Raw genomic sequence first — 12,891 nt, 5'->3', positions numbered from 1 at the left:
ATTGTTAAAATAATTAATAATTAATGACGAAACAGAAATTTCCTTCATTGCCAGCGAAAGCTAGGAAAGGGATAGTAAAGGACTGCTAATTTGTCTAATATTAAGAAAACACCCAGCAGAACCTCTCACAGATAATTAGGCTATTCGGCAGCATGGGAGGATTAGGGGTAAAAAATAGCATTACATAGAGGCTAAGCCTTTCAGAAAGAAAGAAGGAGAAGGGGTTAAGATTGTGTCTGCAAGTTATTTTAAAACATTGTTTTTAAATCTAAATTTGCAAAGAATGCAGAGATTTAATCAAATAAACATGTATAACCATCTAGTCATGGCATGTCTCTGAAAACTACTGTCAGGAAAGAGCCATTTGATGCATCTACAATAAAAAAAACCTGCCATCCAAAATAAAAATAAAACTTCTAAAGGGTCTTATCCTATTTGTAGACTAAGATGACTTGCAAAGACTGAGTTGTAGTTTGACTGTTCAAATTTTTTAATTCTTTGTGGAAATGATTGAACCTGTGTTTTCTGAGCTAACAAGGAAGGGAAACATCCAGCTGTGCAAAAAACTTGCACATCTGTGAAGATACTTTTTATATTAAACATGTTGAACATGTGCTGCCATCCAGACAATCTCCTTTACAAAAAGCTCTGCTAAACCAACAGCATGGCTGCTTTAAAACCCAGAGTCCAGTCCCATCGGTCAATAGTCCCGATCTGTCACGTTAGTGGTGGATCATGATTAAACTTCTAAACAAAAGGAAGCAGAAGCAGCTTGGCAGCTGAAATCAAATAAGAATGGAAAACATCTCTTTTAAAACTACAGTGATTTAAAAAATAAGTATTTAGTAGTGCTGTCAAAATTAATGCGTTAACGCAAATTAATCCGCCATCATGGTCAACGCGATTAAAATTTTTAACGCAATTAACGCATCTGGAGTACAGAATGACTCAAAATCCCTAAAATGTTTCTGTTAACTCATTTCGGGCAGTTTGGCCAAGCAGAGTTACCTTCGCACATGCGCAAATGGGCAGTTGATCTGGTAGTGACGGGCAGCTGAACCAATCAACTCAATATGGAAGATGATAAACGCACATCGGCCCTCTCGACGGGAAATTTGAGTATTAAAAAACCAAGAAGACGGAACAGTCGACCAACATAAAGTCTTATGCATGTTGTGCAAGAAGGAATTTTCACTGAAGCACTTCCTGCTTAAAATATCACATTGACGCGAAGCATACGTTAGCCAGGATGCTGCTAGCACTTTAGCTAACGCGTCACCCAGCTTGGACAAACCACTCACGGAGCATCGGGGACTCAGTAAGTCGACCTCGGACATATTGACTGACGCAATCGCCAAGTGGATTGCAACAAGCTGCTTTTCTCGAGTCTGCTCATGCAAAATGAAATGTGATTAATATTGAATAAAAATTATATTTAATCGTGATTAATCAAAATTAATCCAAAGTAACCCTGTGATGAATCTGATTAGACATTTTAAATATTTTGTTTGACAGCAGTTTGATATAATTATATATTAGTTTATACTTACCTATTAGTTTGTTTGTTTTTTAAGTTGCATTTCACAGGAGAAAGTTGTGCTAAAAGACTGAAGAAAACTATTCAAATTCTCTTTGAATTTAAGCATTTAACATTCTTTGTGTTTATACTTCATTATATTGCATAAATGTATGTTACAAGCTTAAATATAAAGTTGAAAAAATGTAATTGCAACCAGGCTTTTGATCAAGTAACTGCGATTCATTGCGATTAAAATTGTGAGATTAATTAGTTAATTTTTTTTATCTATTGACAGCACTAATATTTAGTTTTACACATTTAAATTAAAATCAAAATAATTAATGTTGCAGAATTAAAGTCACATTTCCATTGAATTCAGTTCAATTCACTTTTATTCATACAGCACTAAATCACAACAACAGTCGCCTCAAGGTGCTTTACATTATAAGGTAGACCCTAAAGTAATAGATACAGAGAAAACCCCAACAATCATATGACCCCCTATGAGCAGCACTTTGGTGACAGTGGGGAGGAAAAACTCTCTTTTAACAGGAAGAAACCTCCAGCAGAACCAGGTTGAGTCCAATAACAGATTAAATGCCATGTTGAGGCTGTCATTTTTAGCATCTACACGAATGTTAAAATCACCCACAATAATTATTTTATCTGAGCTCAGAACTAAATTAGATATAAAGTCTGAGAAATCAGACAGAAACTCTGTGTAAGGCCCAGGTGGACGATAGATGATAACAAGACTGGTTTCTGAGTTTCACAGCTGGGGTGGACGAGGCTAAGCATCAGGCTTTCAAATGAATTAAAAGTCTGTCTTGGTCTTTCATTAATTAATAGGCTTGTGTGAAAAATTGCTGCCACACCTCCCCCTCGGCCTGTGCTTCGAGGTTTCTGGTAGTTAGAATGACTCGGGGGTGTTGATTCATTTAAACTAACATAATCATCCTGCTGCAACCAGGTTTCTGTAAGGCAGAGTAAATCGATTTGTTGATCAATTATTAAGTCATGTACTAACAGAGACTTGGAGGAGAGAGACCTAATATTTAATAATCCACATTTCACTGTTTTACTCTTTGGTTCAGATGTGGATACTGTATTGTTCTTTCTTTGTAATTGTTTATGTTTAAGTTGTTTGTTGCTGGTTTTTAGTTTGTTTTTTGTCTGTTTGGAAGCTGACACAGTCTCTATGGAGATGGGTTTTTGGGGGGGTAGCAGGAGGAGAGAAGCTGCAGAGAGGCGTTTTGGGGGGTTTAATAAATTTGACCAGATTTCCAGAAATGAGAGCTGCTCCATCCAAAGTGGGATGGATGCCGTCTCTCCTAACAAGACCAGGTTTCCTCCAGAAGGTTTCCCAATTATCTATGAAGCCCACATCGTTTTTTGGACACCACTCAGACAATTTCAAATTCAAATTCAAATTCAAATTTTATTTGTCACACACACACAACCATACACAGTATGACATGGGGGTGAAATGCTTGTAGCTGTACAATGCCCGACCATTAAATGACAGAAGAAAAGTTCTACAATATTTACAATTTACTACAAAAATTTACAAATTAACTTAGGAATTTACAGTAAAGAATGTGCAAATAGCAGAAGAGATTATAAAGATAAGGATTATAAATTATAGGAATTATAGGATTATAGGAAATGTGTGGTGGTGCGTGTGGTGACGTGTGTGAGAGTCCAGTCTTATAGTGACGTGTGTGGGAGAGTCCAGTCTACACCTGGTTCAGGCCCCGAATAGCCTGGGGGAAGAAGCTCCTCCTCATTCTCTCTGTTTTGGCCTTAAGGGAGCGGAAGCGCTTCCCAGACCTCAACAGTGAGAAGAGTCCATTGTTGGGATGGGAGAGGTCCATCATAATCTTCCTAGCTTTGGACTTGCACCGCTTGGTGTAGATGGACAGCAGGTCAGGGAGCTCTGATTGAATGATGCGTTCTGCCGAGCGCACCACCCTTTGCAGATCTCGTCTATCCTGCTTGGTGCTGTTCCCAAACCAGGTGCAGATGTTTGACGTCAGGACGCTCTCGATGGTGCAGGAGTAGAAGTTCTTGAGCACCTTCAGTGGCAGATGGAAGTCTCTAAGTCTTCTGAGGAAGAAGAGACGCTGACGGGCTTTCTTAACCAGGGTGTTGATGTGACAGGACCATGACAGGTCCTGAGTGATGTGGACACCCAGGTATCGGAAACTGTCCACTCTCTCCACTGGCGTGCCACTGATGATGAGGGGTTTGTAATTCCTCGCCTGCTTTGTAGTGAAGTCCACGATCAGCTCCTTAGTCTTGCTGATGTTTAGGAGGAGGTTATTCTCCTGGCACCAGGTCTCCAGGTTCCTAATCTCCTCCAGGTAGGCCGTCTCGATGTTGTCGGAGATCAGGCCCACAACAGCAGTGTCGTCAGCAAACTTGACAATGGAGGTGGTGTCGGATGTGGCTACACAGTCATAAGTGTACAGTGAGTACAGCAGGGGGCTTAAAACACAGCCCTGAGGCACTCCAGTGCTGAGTGAGATGGAGGGGGAGACTTGTTTTCCCACCCTCACTGATTGGGGTCTGTCTGTGAGGAAGTTGAGGATCCACTGACACAGTGATGAGCTGAGTCCTAGATCCGTCAACTTGGTGAAAAGCTTAGAGGGAATTATTGTGTTGAATGCTGAACTGTAGTCCACGAACAGCATCCTAACATAATTCCCTCTGCCAGTGTCCAGGTGACTCAGGGATGTGTGGAGCAGGTGAGCTATGGCATCGTCTGTGGAACGATTAGTCCGGTAAGCAAACTGAAGTGAGTCGATGGTGGGAGGAAGTGAAGAAGTGATGTGATCTCTCATCAGTCTTTCAAAACACTTCATCACAATTGAAGTCAGTGCTACTGGACGGTAGTCATTGTGGCAAGCGGGCTGTTGTTTCTTTGGAACAGGGACAATAATGGACCGTTTGAAGCACGTGGGAACCACAGCTTGGGCCAGGGAGAGGTTGAAGATCTCCGTGAACACCGGTGCTAGTTGATCAGCGCAGGCTCTAAGGACCCGGCCAGGGATTGCATCTGGTCCTGCTGCCTTCCTGGTGTTCACCCTCCTGAAGGTGTTCCTCACGGCATGCTCTGTGATGACGAATGCATTTTCTTCACTGGTGCACTCCGAGCGCGCGCAGCCGTTTGTTGTTTTAATTGCTGCGGCGTCGAAGCGAGCATAAAACATGTTCAGCTCATCAGCCAGTGAAGCATCGGCATTCATCATTGAAGAAGCTGGTCGTTTATAGTCCGTTATAGTCCGCAGTCCTTTCCACAGGCTCCTAGAGTCGCACTGTCGTAGCTGTGACTCTAGTTTTTCCCCGTAGCTCCGCTTTGCCTTTCGGACCGCGCTGCGCACATTGTAGGACGCAGCCTTGTATAGGTCCATATTACCGGAGACAAGCCCTTCATTGTAGGCAGCGGTGCGTGATCTCAGAGCGTCGCGGATGTTTTTATCCAACCACGGCTTCTGGTTGGGAAACGTTCGGATGATAGTTCTTTCTGCTGTGTCGTCCGCTAGTTTCCCGATAAATCCCACAACCGCTTCCGTAAACATGTTGATGTCATCAGAGCTGCGCCGAAACATGTCCCAGTCATCCAGTGCGTCCTGCAGCGCGGCCACCGATTGGTCCGTCCAGCGAGCGACCTCCCTCCTGATTGGTGGTTGCTGCTTTAGCCTTTGTTTGTAAGCAGGTATGAGGAAGATGGCGGAATGGTCCGATTTTCCAAATGCCGGCAGGGGTTGAGCCTTGTAACAGTTCTTGAACGGGGTGTAGCAGTGGTCTAATGTCCTCGTGCCCCGGGTGGGGCAGTTGATGTGCTGGTGAAGGTTGTGAAATGTCCGTTTGAGATTCACTCTGTTAAAATCTCCCATAACAATGAGTGCGGCATCTCGGTGAAGTGTTTGTTGATGTGTGAGAGCCTCATGTAGCTCACATAAGGCAGTGTCCGAGTCCGCGTGAGGCGGAATGTAAACAGTACAGGCAATGACCGCAGTGAATTCCCGAGGGAGATAGAAAGGGCGACACTTAACGATCAAAAGCTCCAGATTGGGCGAGCAAGAGCGTGTGAGTGGGGAGATGTTTGTGCTGTCGCACCATCTGTTGTTCACCATCAAACACACTCCACCACCTCTTTTCTTCCCCGACTCCATTGTCCTGTCCATGCGGTAAACCGAAAAGAACCCCGTCGGCTGCACGGCGTGGTCTGGTATCGCTGGGTTCAGCCAAGTCTCGGTGAAGCAGAGGAGGTTGCAGTCCCGAATGTCTCTCTGGAACTTGATTCTGGCTCTGAGGTCATCAAGCTTGTTCTCGATGGATTGAACATTGGCTAGCAGGATACTGGGCATGGGTGCGCGGTGTGCGCGAGCCCGTAGCCTGTTCCTGATGCCGGCTCTTTTACCTCGAGGCCGTCGCTTAGGGTCGCGTCCTTTGTTCTCTCTCAGGATCTCCTTTGGCCAGGTTGGGTCCGGAGTTAAACATGGTGAAATGTTCGTGTACTGCAGACCAATAGAAACCAAAGTGTCTCTACTGTAGCAGATTTGTGTGTTTTGCATGATGCCCATGCAAGATTATCGCAGATATAGCAAAAAGTGACGAAAAAGTGGAGAAGTTAGGGCAGAGCATCCAGCACGGCAGCCGACCTCACCGGCACCATTTTAATCACACTTTAATCATTTAAGGAGAACATCCAGCTAAACATGTCACTCCTGGTCTGATTGGGAAGGGGACCAGAGAAAACTACATTTTCTAAACCATCGCTACTTTGTTTTATGTAGCAACGGAAGGTGGGGATTTCAGAAGAAGACATACAGCTCATTAAATACATGATGGATATACATGGGGCAGAATAATGGAGTAAATCCAGTCTAAAGGATGATGTATCATTACCTTTACACCTCAAAAAAACAACAACCCTGAACTTGTTACTATTGTTACTAGCTTCCAGGCTTAAAGGATCATGATCCTATGTCAATCCATTGTTCAGGGAAATTGTGTCCAGGAAACTCAATCCAATGAGTCCTTTGCCAAACCAGCATCTCTCGAAGTTACAGTCCTTTGCCTTCCCTCCCTCTGCTAACAACTGGACCACAGTTTGCAATTTAAAAAAAGAGGAAGACAGTCTTGATCTCCCCCAATCACCTGAAGCTCAGGTTTACTGTCCTGAATGAACAACAGTCAAAAGTGACAAAATCCACCTTTTGGCACTCTTGTAGCTATCTTAAAGGCTTAAAGGCTTGTGCCAGGGTACCAATTTTTGTGGTAGTGTTGTTTGAGGTTTGAAAACAGCAGAGGTGCTGCCTTTTGAGAAAATGCTTCTCAGCTATTCCGATACTCCTGACACTGAAGGGATCATTAAGGATTTTTGCTTAGGCAGCAGCTGTCCTTTACTCCTAGAGTGCTTGGAGATTTTTTTAGGTGCTTTCCCAACTTTGACAAATGTCCATCTATGATAATTAGATTTACTCAGGGACTTTTTGATATAACGTTCCTCCACTTCCATGGCTGCTGTGTCTGTGGGGAAGCTGTTTGCTCTGTGTTGTAGTGTTCTGATGACACTATATGCTCCAGTGGATGATGGGAATCTAACCTTAAATATTAGTCAGTGTTTACTGTACACACTGACTTCATATGTCCCCCATTACTGGTGGAAATTTCACAGCCTAAGAAGGCTAGACTTTTTATTTTTCATATTCTCCCTGGTGAACTTATATATAAGTTTAAAAGGCCGGTAAGTATCCTGGGGCAACATACTGTGTGTGACTGCTAAATAGAAAGCATTTAGATGTAGTGGACCAGGAATACAAAGTAGGATCGTAGAGAAAACCAGGGAACAAGGGAGAACAATATTGAGGGACGACACAATAATGAAGCTTGAGTGCTTCCTTTAGCATAGGATACACTTGACCATCCTTTATGATAGGGAAAGCGAAATCTGTCCAAAAATTTAGACAGGGGGAACAAAACTGAACCCAAGGCACATGAGACAGGGACTATCAAAATAAAACAGGAAAAGCAGAGTCAGGAGAAACAAACAAACAGACACAACAGACTCTCACAGGAGACACTGGGATAAGACACAAAAGGAACCTAATTGACAAGAAACCATCAACCAGAAACAGAAAGTAAACTCAAAGACATAAAAAGAACTAAAACCAAGATTAAACCATATAAAACTTGAACTTTTATCTTCTTCATAATGCCAAGGAAAGAATCAAGACTACAAAGTTAAACTCAAAATGCTGACAAATGACAGCTTTGTACATTCCAGTCAATGCTAACACTAGCACATCTCTCTTATTATTGGCAGACACCATACAAACACTACTACAGTGGACCCAACGGCACACATATTACTGCAGGTGATTTTAATCAGGCAAACTTAGAGTCTGTCCTGCCTAGATTTTACCAGCATGTAAGATGTGTGACCAGAGGGGAAAACACTTTGGCTCAAGTTTATACAAGCATAAAACACAGAGTGTGTTATCTCCCACACAGAGGCCGGTCTGACCACTTCTCTGTGATCCTCTCCCCTGAATACATCCACAGACGTATACACAGAAGCAGCACAATTCCTCTGAGTCAAGTGTCTTTGGCAATAAGGACTTGACTGTTCATACAGAAGCTGTTCTATCCATCAACTTCTGTGTGGGAAATGTAGCAGCAGAAAAATGTGTGTTTCCCAATCAAAGGTCCTGTAAGCTGTCAAACGTGTCCCCAAAGCCCACAATTCCACTTTCAGGGAAGTATATAGTGCTGCCAGAGCTGACCTGAAGAGCGGAATCAGGAAAATTGGAGCATAGAAAATCAACTCTCCCATAATAACCTTTGGTAGGGTATCCAGCGTATTGTCAACTTCAGGAGGCAGACCAACACAGTCATGGACACGAGCATCACACTTAGCAAAGGAACTTCTCACGCTTTGAGACACCTCCCCCGTAATCCACTATTCTGTCTCAACCATTAACACCTTCCAAGTCCCAGTTTTGAGCTCCCAACCATTGACTGTACAGGTTCAGGATGTAAAGTGGATGTTAAGAGGGGTTGGTGCCAGGAAAACATCTGGACTTGACAGTATCAGATTTTTTAGGGACTGTGTTCACAGTCTTCACCAGAATTTTCAACCTCTCTCTGAGATAGGCTTTCATCCCATGCTTTAATTATTCCTGTGTTCAGAGCCTATATCAACCGGCTCTGAACACCACAAAGACAAAGAAGATTATTCTGGATTTTAAGAGATTATTTACCAGAACAGACAAGATGAGAAAAAAGACAAGAAAAATATACAAATTCCCCACTCACCCCTAGTGCTCCGATTACCACTGGGACCACTGTTACCTTCACCCTCCACATCTTCTCCAGCTCTTCTCTGAGACCTTGGTATTTCTCAAGCTTCTCGTGTTCCTTCTTCCTGATGTTGCTTTCATTCACTTTCACAATGTCTATCACGATGTCCACCTTCCTCTGCTTGTCCAACACTACTATGTCCGGTTGGTTAGCCACCACTATATTGTCCGTCTATATCTGCAAGTCCCACCGAATCTTAGCTCGGTCATTCTCCTTGGGGGCGTCTCCCATTTTGACCTCGGGACTTCCAGGTTATATTCGGCACAGATGTTCCTGTACACTATGCATGCCACTTGGTTATGGCGTTCCATGTATGCCCTGCCTGCTAGCATCTTGCACCCTGCTGTTATGTGCTGGATTGTCTCTGGGGCATCTTTACACAGCCTGCACCTGGGGTCTTGCCTGGTGTGATAGACCCCAGCCTCTATGGATCTTGTACTCAGAGCTTGTTCCTGTGCTGCCATGATTAGTGCCTCTGTGCTGTCTTTCAGTCCAGCTTTGTCCAGCCACTGGTAGGATTTGAGCCACCTCCTCTATCTGCCGGTGGTACATACCGTGCAGGGGCCTATAATTCCATGATGGTTCCTCCTCTTTCCTGTATTTCTGCTGGCTGAGGTATTCACTAAACACGCGGTCGGTTGGGGCCATCTTCCTGATGTACTTGTGGATTTCCTTTGTCTCATCCTGGACCGTGGTACTGACACTCACCAGTCCCTGAACTCCTGCCTTACACCTAGCGTACAGCCTCAGGGTTCTGGACTTGGGGTGAAGCCCTCCATGCATGGTCAGTAGTTTCATTGTCTTGATGTCAGTGGCTTCTATCTCCTCCTTTGGTCAACTTATTATCCCAGCAGGGTACCTGACCACAGGCAGGGCGTAGGTGTTGATAGCCCGGATCTTGTTCTTATCGTTTAGCTCATAGGTGTCAAACTCTGGCCCGCGGGCCAAATTTGGCCCACAGCCTAGTTACATTTGGCCCGCGAAGCCATACCAAATTACTATTAGAGCTGGCCTACTGGTATTATACAGCTAATATATATATTGTTTAGCATTAAACTTTCCTTATTCCATATTCAGTTTTTCAGCAAAACTTGTTTGAGTCCATAAGAAAAGATTCATTCTCATATCTGGAGGAAGATTTTTTTTTTCAATAAATATTAATGTTAGCCCGCAACTTTGTTCCAGTTTTGAATTTTGGCCCACTGTGTAATTGAGTCTGACACCCCTGGTTTATCTGACTTGTCAGGACTTGCTTTACCCTCTGCAGGTACTTTGTGGTTGCAGCTTTCTTAGCAACCTCTTCATGGTTCCCATTTGCCTGTGGGATCCTCAGTTACTTGTAGCTAACCTCTGTATCTGCAATGTTGCCTTCTGGTAGTTTGATTCCCCTCAGTTCTGACTACCTTTTCTCTCTTTGTTATCATCTGACTACACTTCTCCAGTCTGAAAGACATTCCAATGTCATTGCTGTATATCCTGGTGGTGTGGATCAGTGAATCAATGTCTCGTTTACTCTTGGCATACAGCTTGATGTCATCCATGTACAGGAGGTGGCTGACAACTGCTCCATTCCGTAGTTGGTATCCGTAGCCAGTCTTGTCAATGATCTGACTGAGGGAATTCAGGCCTATGCAGAACAGCAGTGGGGACAGAGCATCTCGTTGGTAGATCCCACACTTGATGGTGACTTGTGCTATGGGCTTGAAGTTGGAAATTAGTGTTGTACACCACATCCCCATTGAGTTCCTGATGAAGGCTCTTAGGGTACTGTTGATCTTGTATAGGTCTAGGCATTCCAGGATCCAGGTGTGGGGCATTGAATCATAGGCCTTCTTATAATCAATCCAGGCAGTGCCCTGTGCACTGGAGGCTGATTGGTCAGCCTAGTCTTGCAGTCTTGGCTGACTGCTCGGTCTACCAGTAGTTGGTGCTTTGCACGTCTAGTATTCTTGCTAATCCCTTTCTGTGCCCCACTCATGTATTGAGCCATGTGCCTGTTCATCTTAGACGCTATAATGCCTGACAGGAGCTTGTACTGAGTGGTACTGAGGCAGGTTACTGGCCGGTAGTTGGATGGGACCGGTAATTTCTTGGTGATCATCACTGTCCGGTCTTCAGTTTGCCATTCTGGGTGTGGCTGGTCTATTAGCAGCTTGTTCATTTGTGCTGCCAGACGCTCGTGGAGTGCAGTCAGCTTTTCAGCCAGTAGGCGTGAACCATGTCGGGGCCTGGTGCTGTCCAACTCATACTGGAGACCCTTGCTTGGATATCTGCCACTGTGATGGTCACTGGACCCTGTTCAGGGAGGTCGCTGTGGTCTGCCCTCAGATCCACTAGCCACTGAGCATTGCCGTTATGGGTTGTGTCCTTCTCCCATATGCTCTTCCAGTATTGCTCCGTCTCCAGCCTTGGTGGTGCTGTTCTCAAACTGTTCCCCTGCCACTCGGCTGGTTCTGAGGAGAACAGCTGGTTTATTCTCCTGCCTTCGATCTCTCTGGTGTACCCCTTAAAGCAGCTGGCGAAGGCTGTGAGTCTTTGCTTGGCAGTTTCCACGGCCTGTGGTATGAGACAGTTTGCTGTACTTCTTAGGCACCTTCTTCATCGCACCTTTCTGCAGCTCCAATAGTTGGCTAACCTCCCTCCATGCTACCTTGATTTTGGCCTCAAGTCTCCTTCTCCATGTTCAACTTGTAGCCAAGCATCTCACTGATCACTGCTGCCGTAGTGTAGATCAGCTGGTTATGGTCACAGTAGGTATTGTCCAGAGTGCTGCATTCATATCATCTAGTAGATCTTCTGAGGGTATGTTGTCTTGGTACCCAGCTACAGAGGATCCAGGTTTCAAGCTGATCCAGGTTTCAAATGGGCATTGGAAATAACACCCAATGACCAAAAAACTAGTTTGGTTGATGAAGCAGTATATAGGCCAGCCAACCAGACATTGTGGGGGTTAAAAAGGAACACAAGACTGTAGTTTTGGTTTCAGCAACAGCAGGAAGAAAGAGCATGAGAAAACAGAGAAGTACCAGGGGCTGAATGAACAATTGGTGCAATTGTGGAACATAAAATCCAGAATGGTCCCAGTGGTAGTAGGAGTAGTAGAGTAGGAGCTGTAACCCCAGAACTGGAAGAGGGCTCCAGCACGTTCAGCCCACAACATCAGTGGTCTGCGTCAGTAGTAGGAACAGCTGAGGTACTCCATAGAACCTTCGACCTCAGGAGGACCCAAGCTTGAGGATCATACACACATACCTCTCTCCTCCCCACAACCCCCACCCCACCTGCGGGGATGAAAGATAATGAAAAGTTTCAGCTTTAATTTTAATTAAGGGCTTTGACAATTGTCATTTGGGAAAATTCACAATAAAATTGATAAATGGGTTAAACTAAATCTGAAGCTGAATTGTCCTCCTATTAATGGACACCATGCATTAACACTGAGGTGAAATAAAGTACACTTTTTTGTATTGCAGGTCAATACACAATATACAGTAAAGCAAACTGTAATAAAATAATTCAACTTTGTTGTTAAAATAGGTCAATGGCATTGACCTACAAGGAGCCACACATGAACAAGCAGCTGCAGCCCTAAAAGGAGCAGGACAAGTGGTCACCATCATTGCTCGGTACAGACCTGAAGGTAAGTCAGCTGAAAAAAGTTAATGCACTTTACAAGCACACCAATCATGTGGTGTAAATGCCTTATTAATCAGCACAAACCTAACACAGGACAATGCTTAAATAGATCTTTGCAGGCCTCTAAGTAAATTGGCTATAATTGGGCCAAGTGATGACCTCCTTATGTACAGTTGTGCACATAAGTTCACATACCCTGGCAGAATTTATGATTTCCTAACCATTTTTCAGACAATATGAATGATAACACAAAAACTTTTCTTTTCATTCATGGTTGGTGTTTGGTTGTTATACTCAAGGCTCCATTGAGGTGTCTACAAGATGTCATGAGGTACAAGCCGGAGGTCGTCTATGTCCCTGGCAAA

The 12,891-nt window shown here is 44.2% G+C and overlaps 1 protein-coding gene across 12 annotated transcripts in view; it reads left to right on the top strand.

The window, feature by feature from the left end:
• LOC147319955 (disks large homolog 2-like) overlaps positions 1 to 12,891 on the top strand; it is a 178,793-nt gene that overhangs the window by 143,368 nt on the left and 22,534 nt on the right. For all 12 annotated transcript variants that reach the window (XM_086307664.1, XM_086307662.1, XM_086307659.1 and 9 more), the window contains one exon: positions 12,428 to 12,530. In XM_086307664.1, the coding sequence (XP_086163790.1) occupies positions 12,428 to 12,530 (103 nt within the window). The remainder of the gene's footprint in view (positions 1 to 12,427; positions 12,531 to 12,891) is intronic.

This window comes from Aulonocara sp. 'chitande type north' Nkhata Bay, linkage group LG10, assembly GCF_057382095.1.
Source record: "Aulonocara sp. 'chitande type north' Nkhata Bay isolate Kocher_YH1m ecotype deep benthic linkage group LG10, A_spYH_male_GT1.1, whole genome shotgun sequence".
Taxonomy (NCBI): Eukaryota; Metazoa; Chordata; class Actinopteri; order Cichliformes; family Cichlidae; genus Aulonocara; species Aulonocara sp. 'chitande type north' Nkhata Bay.
Note: the sequence above shows the minus strand (reverse complement) of the source record. Positions and strands in the feature narration are given on the sequence as shown.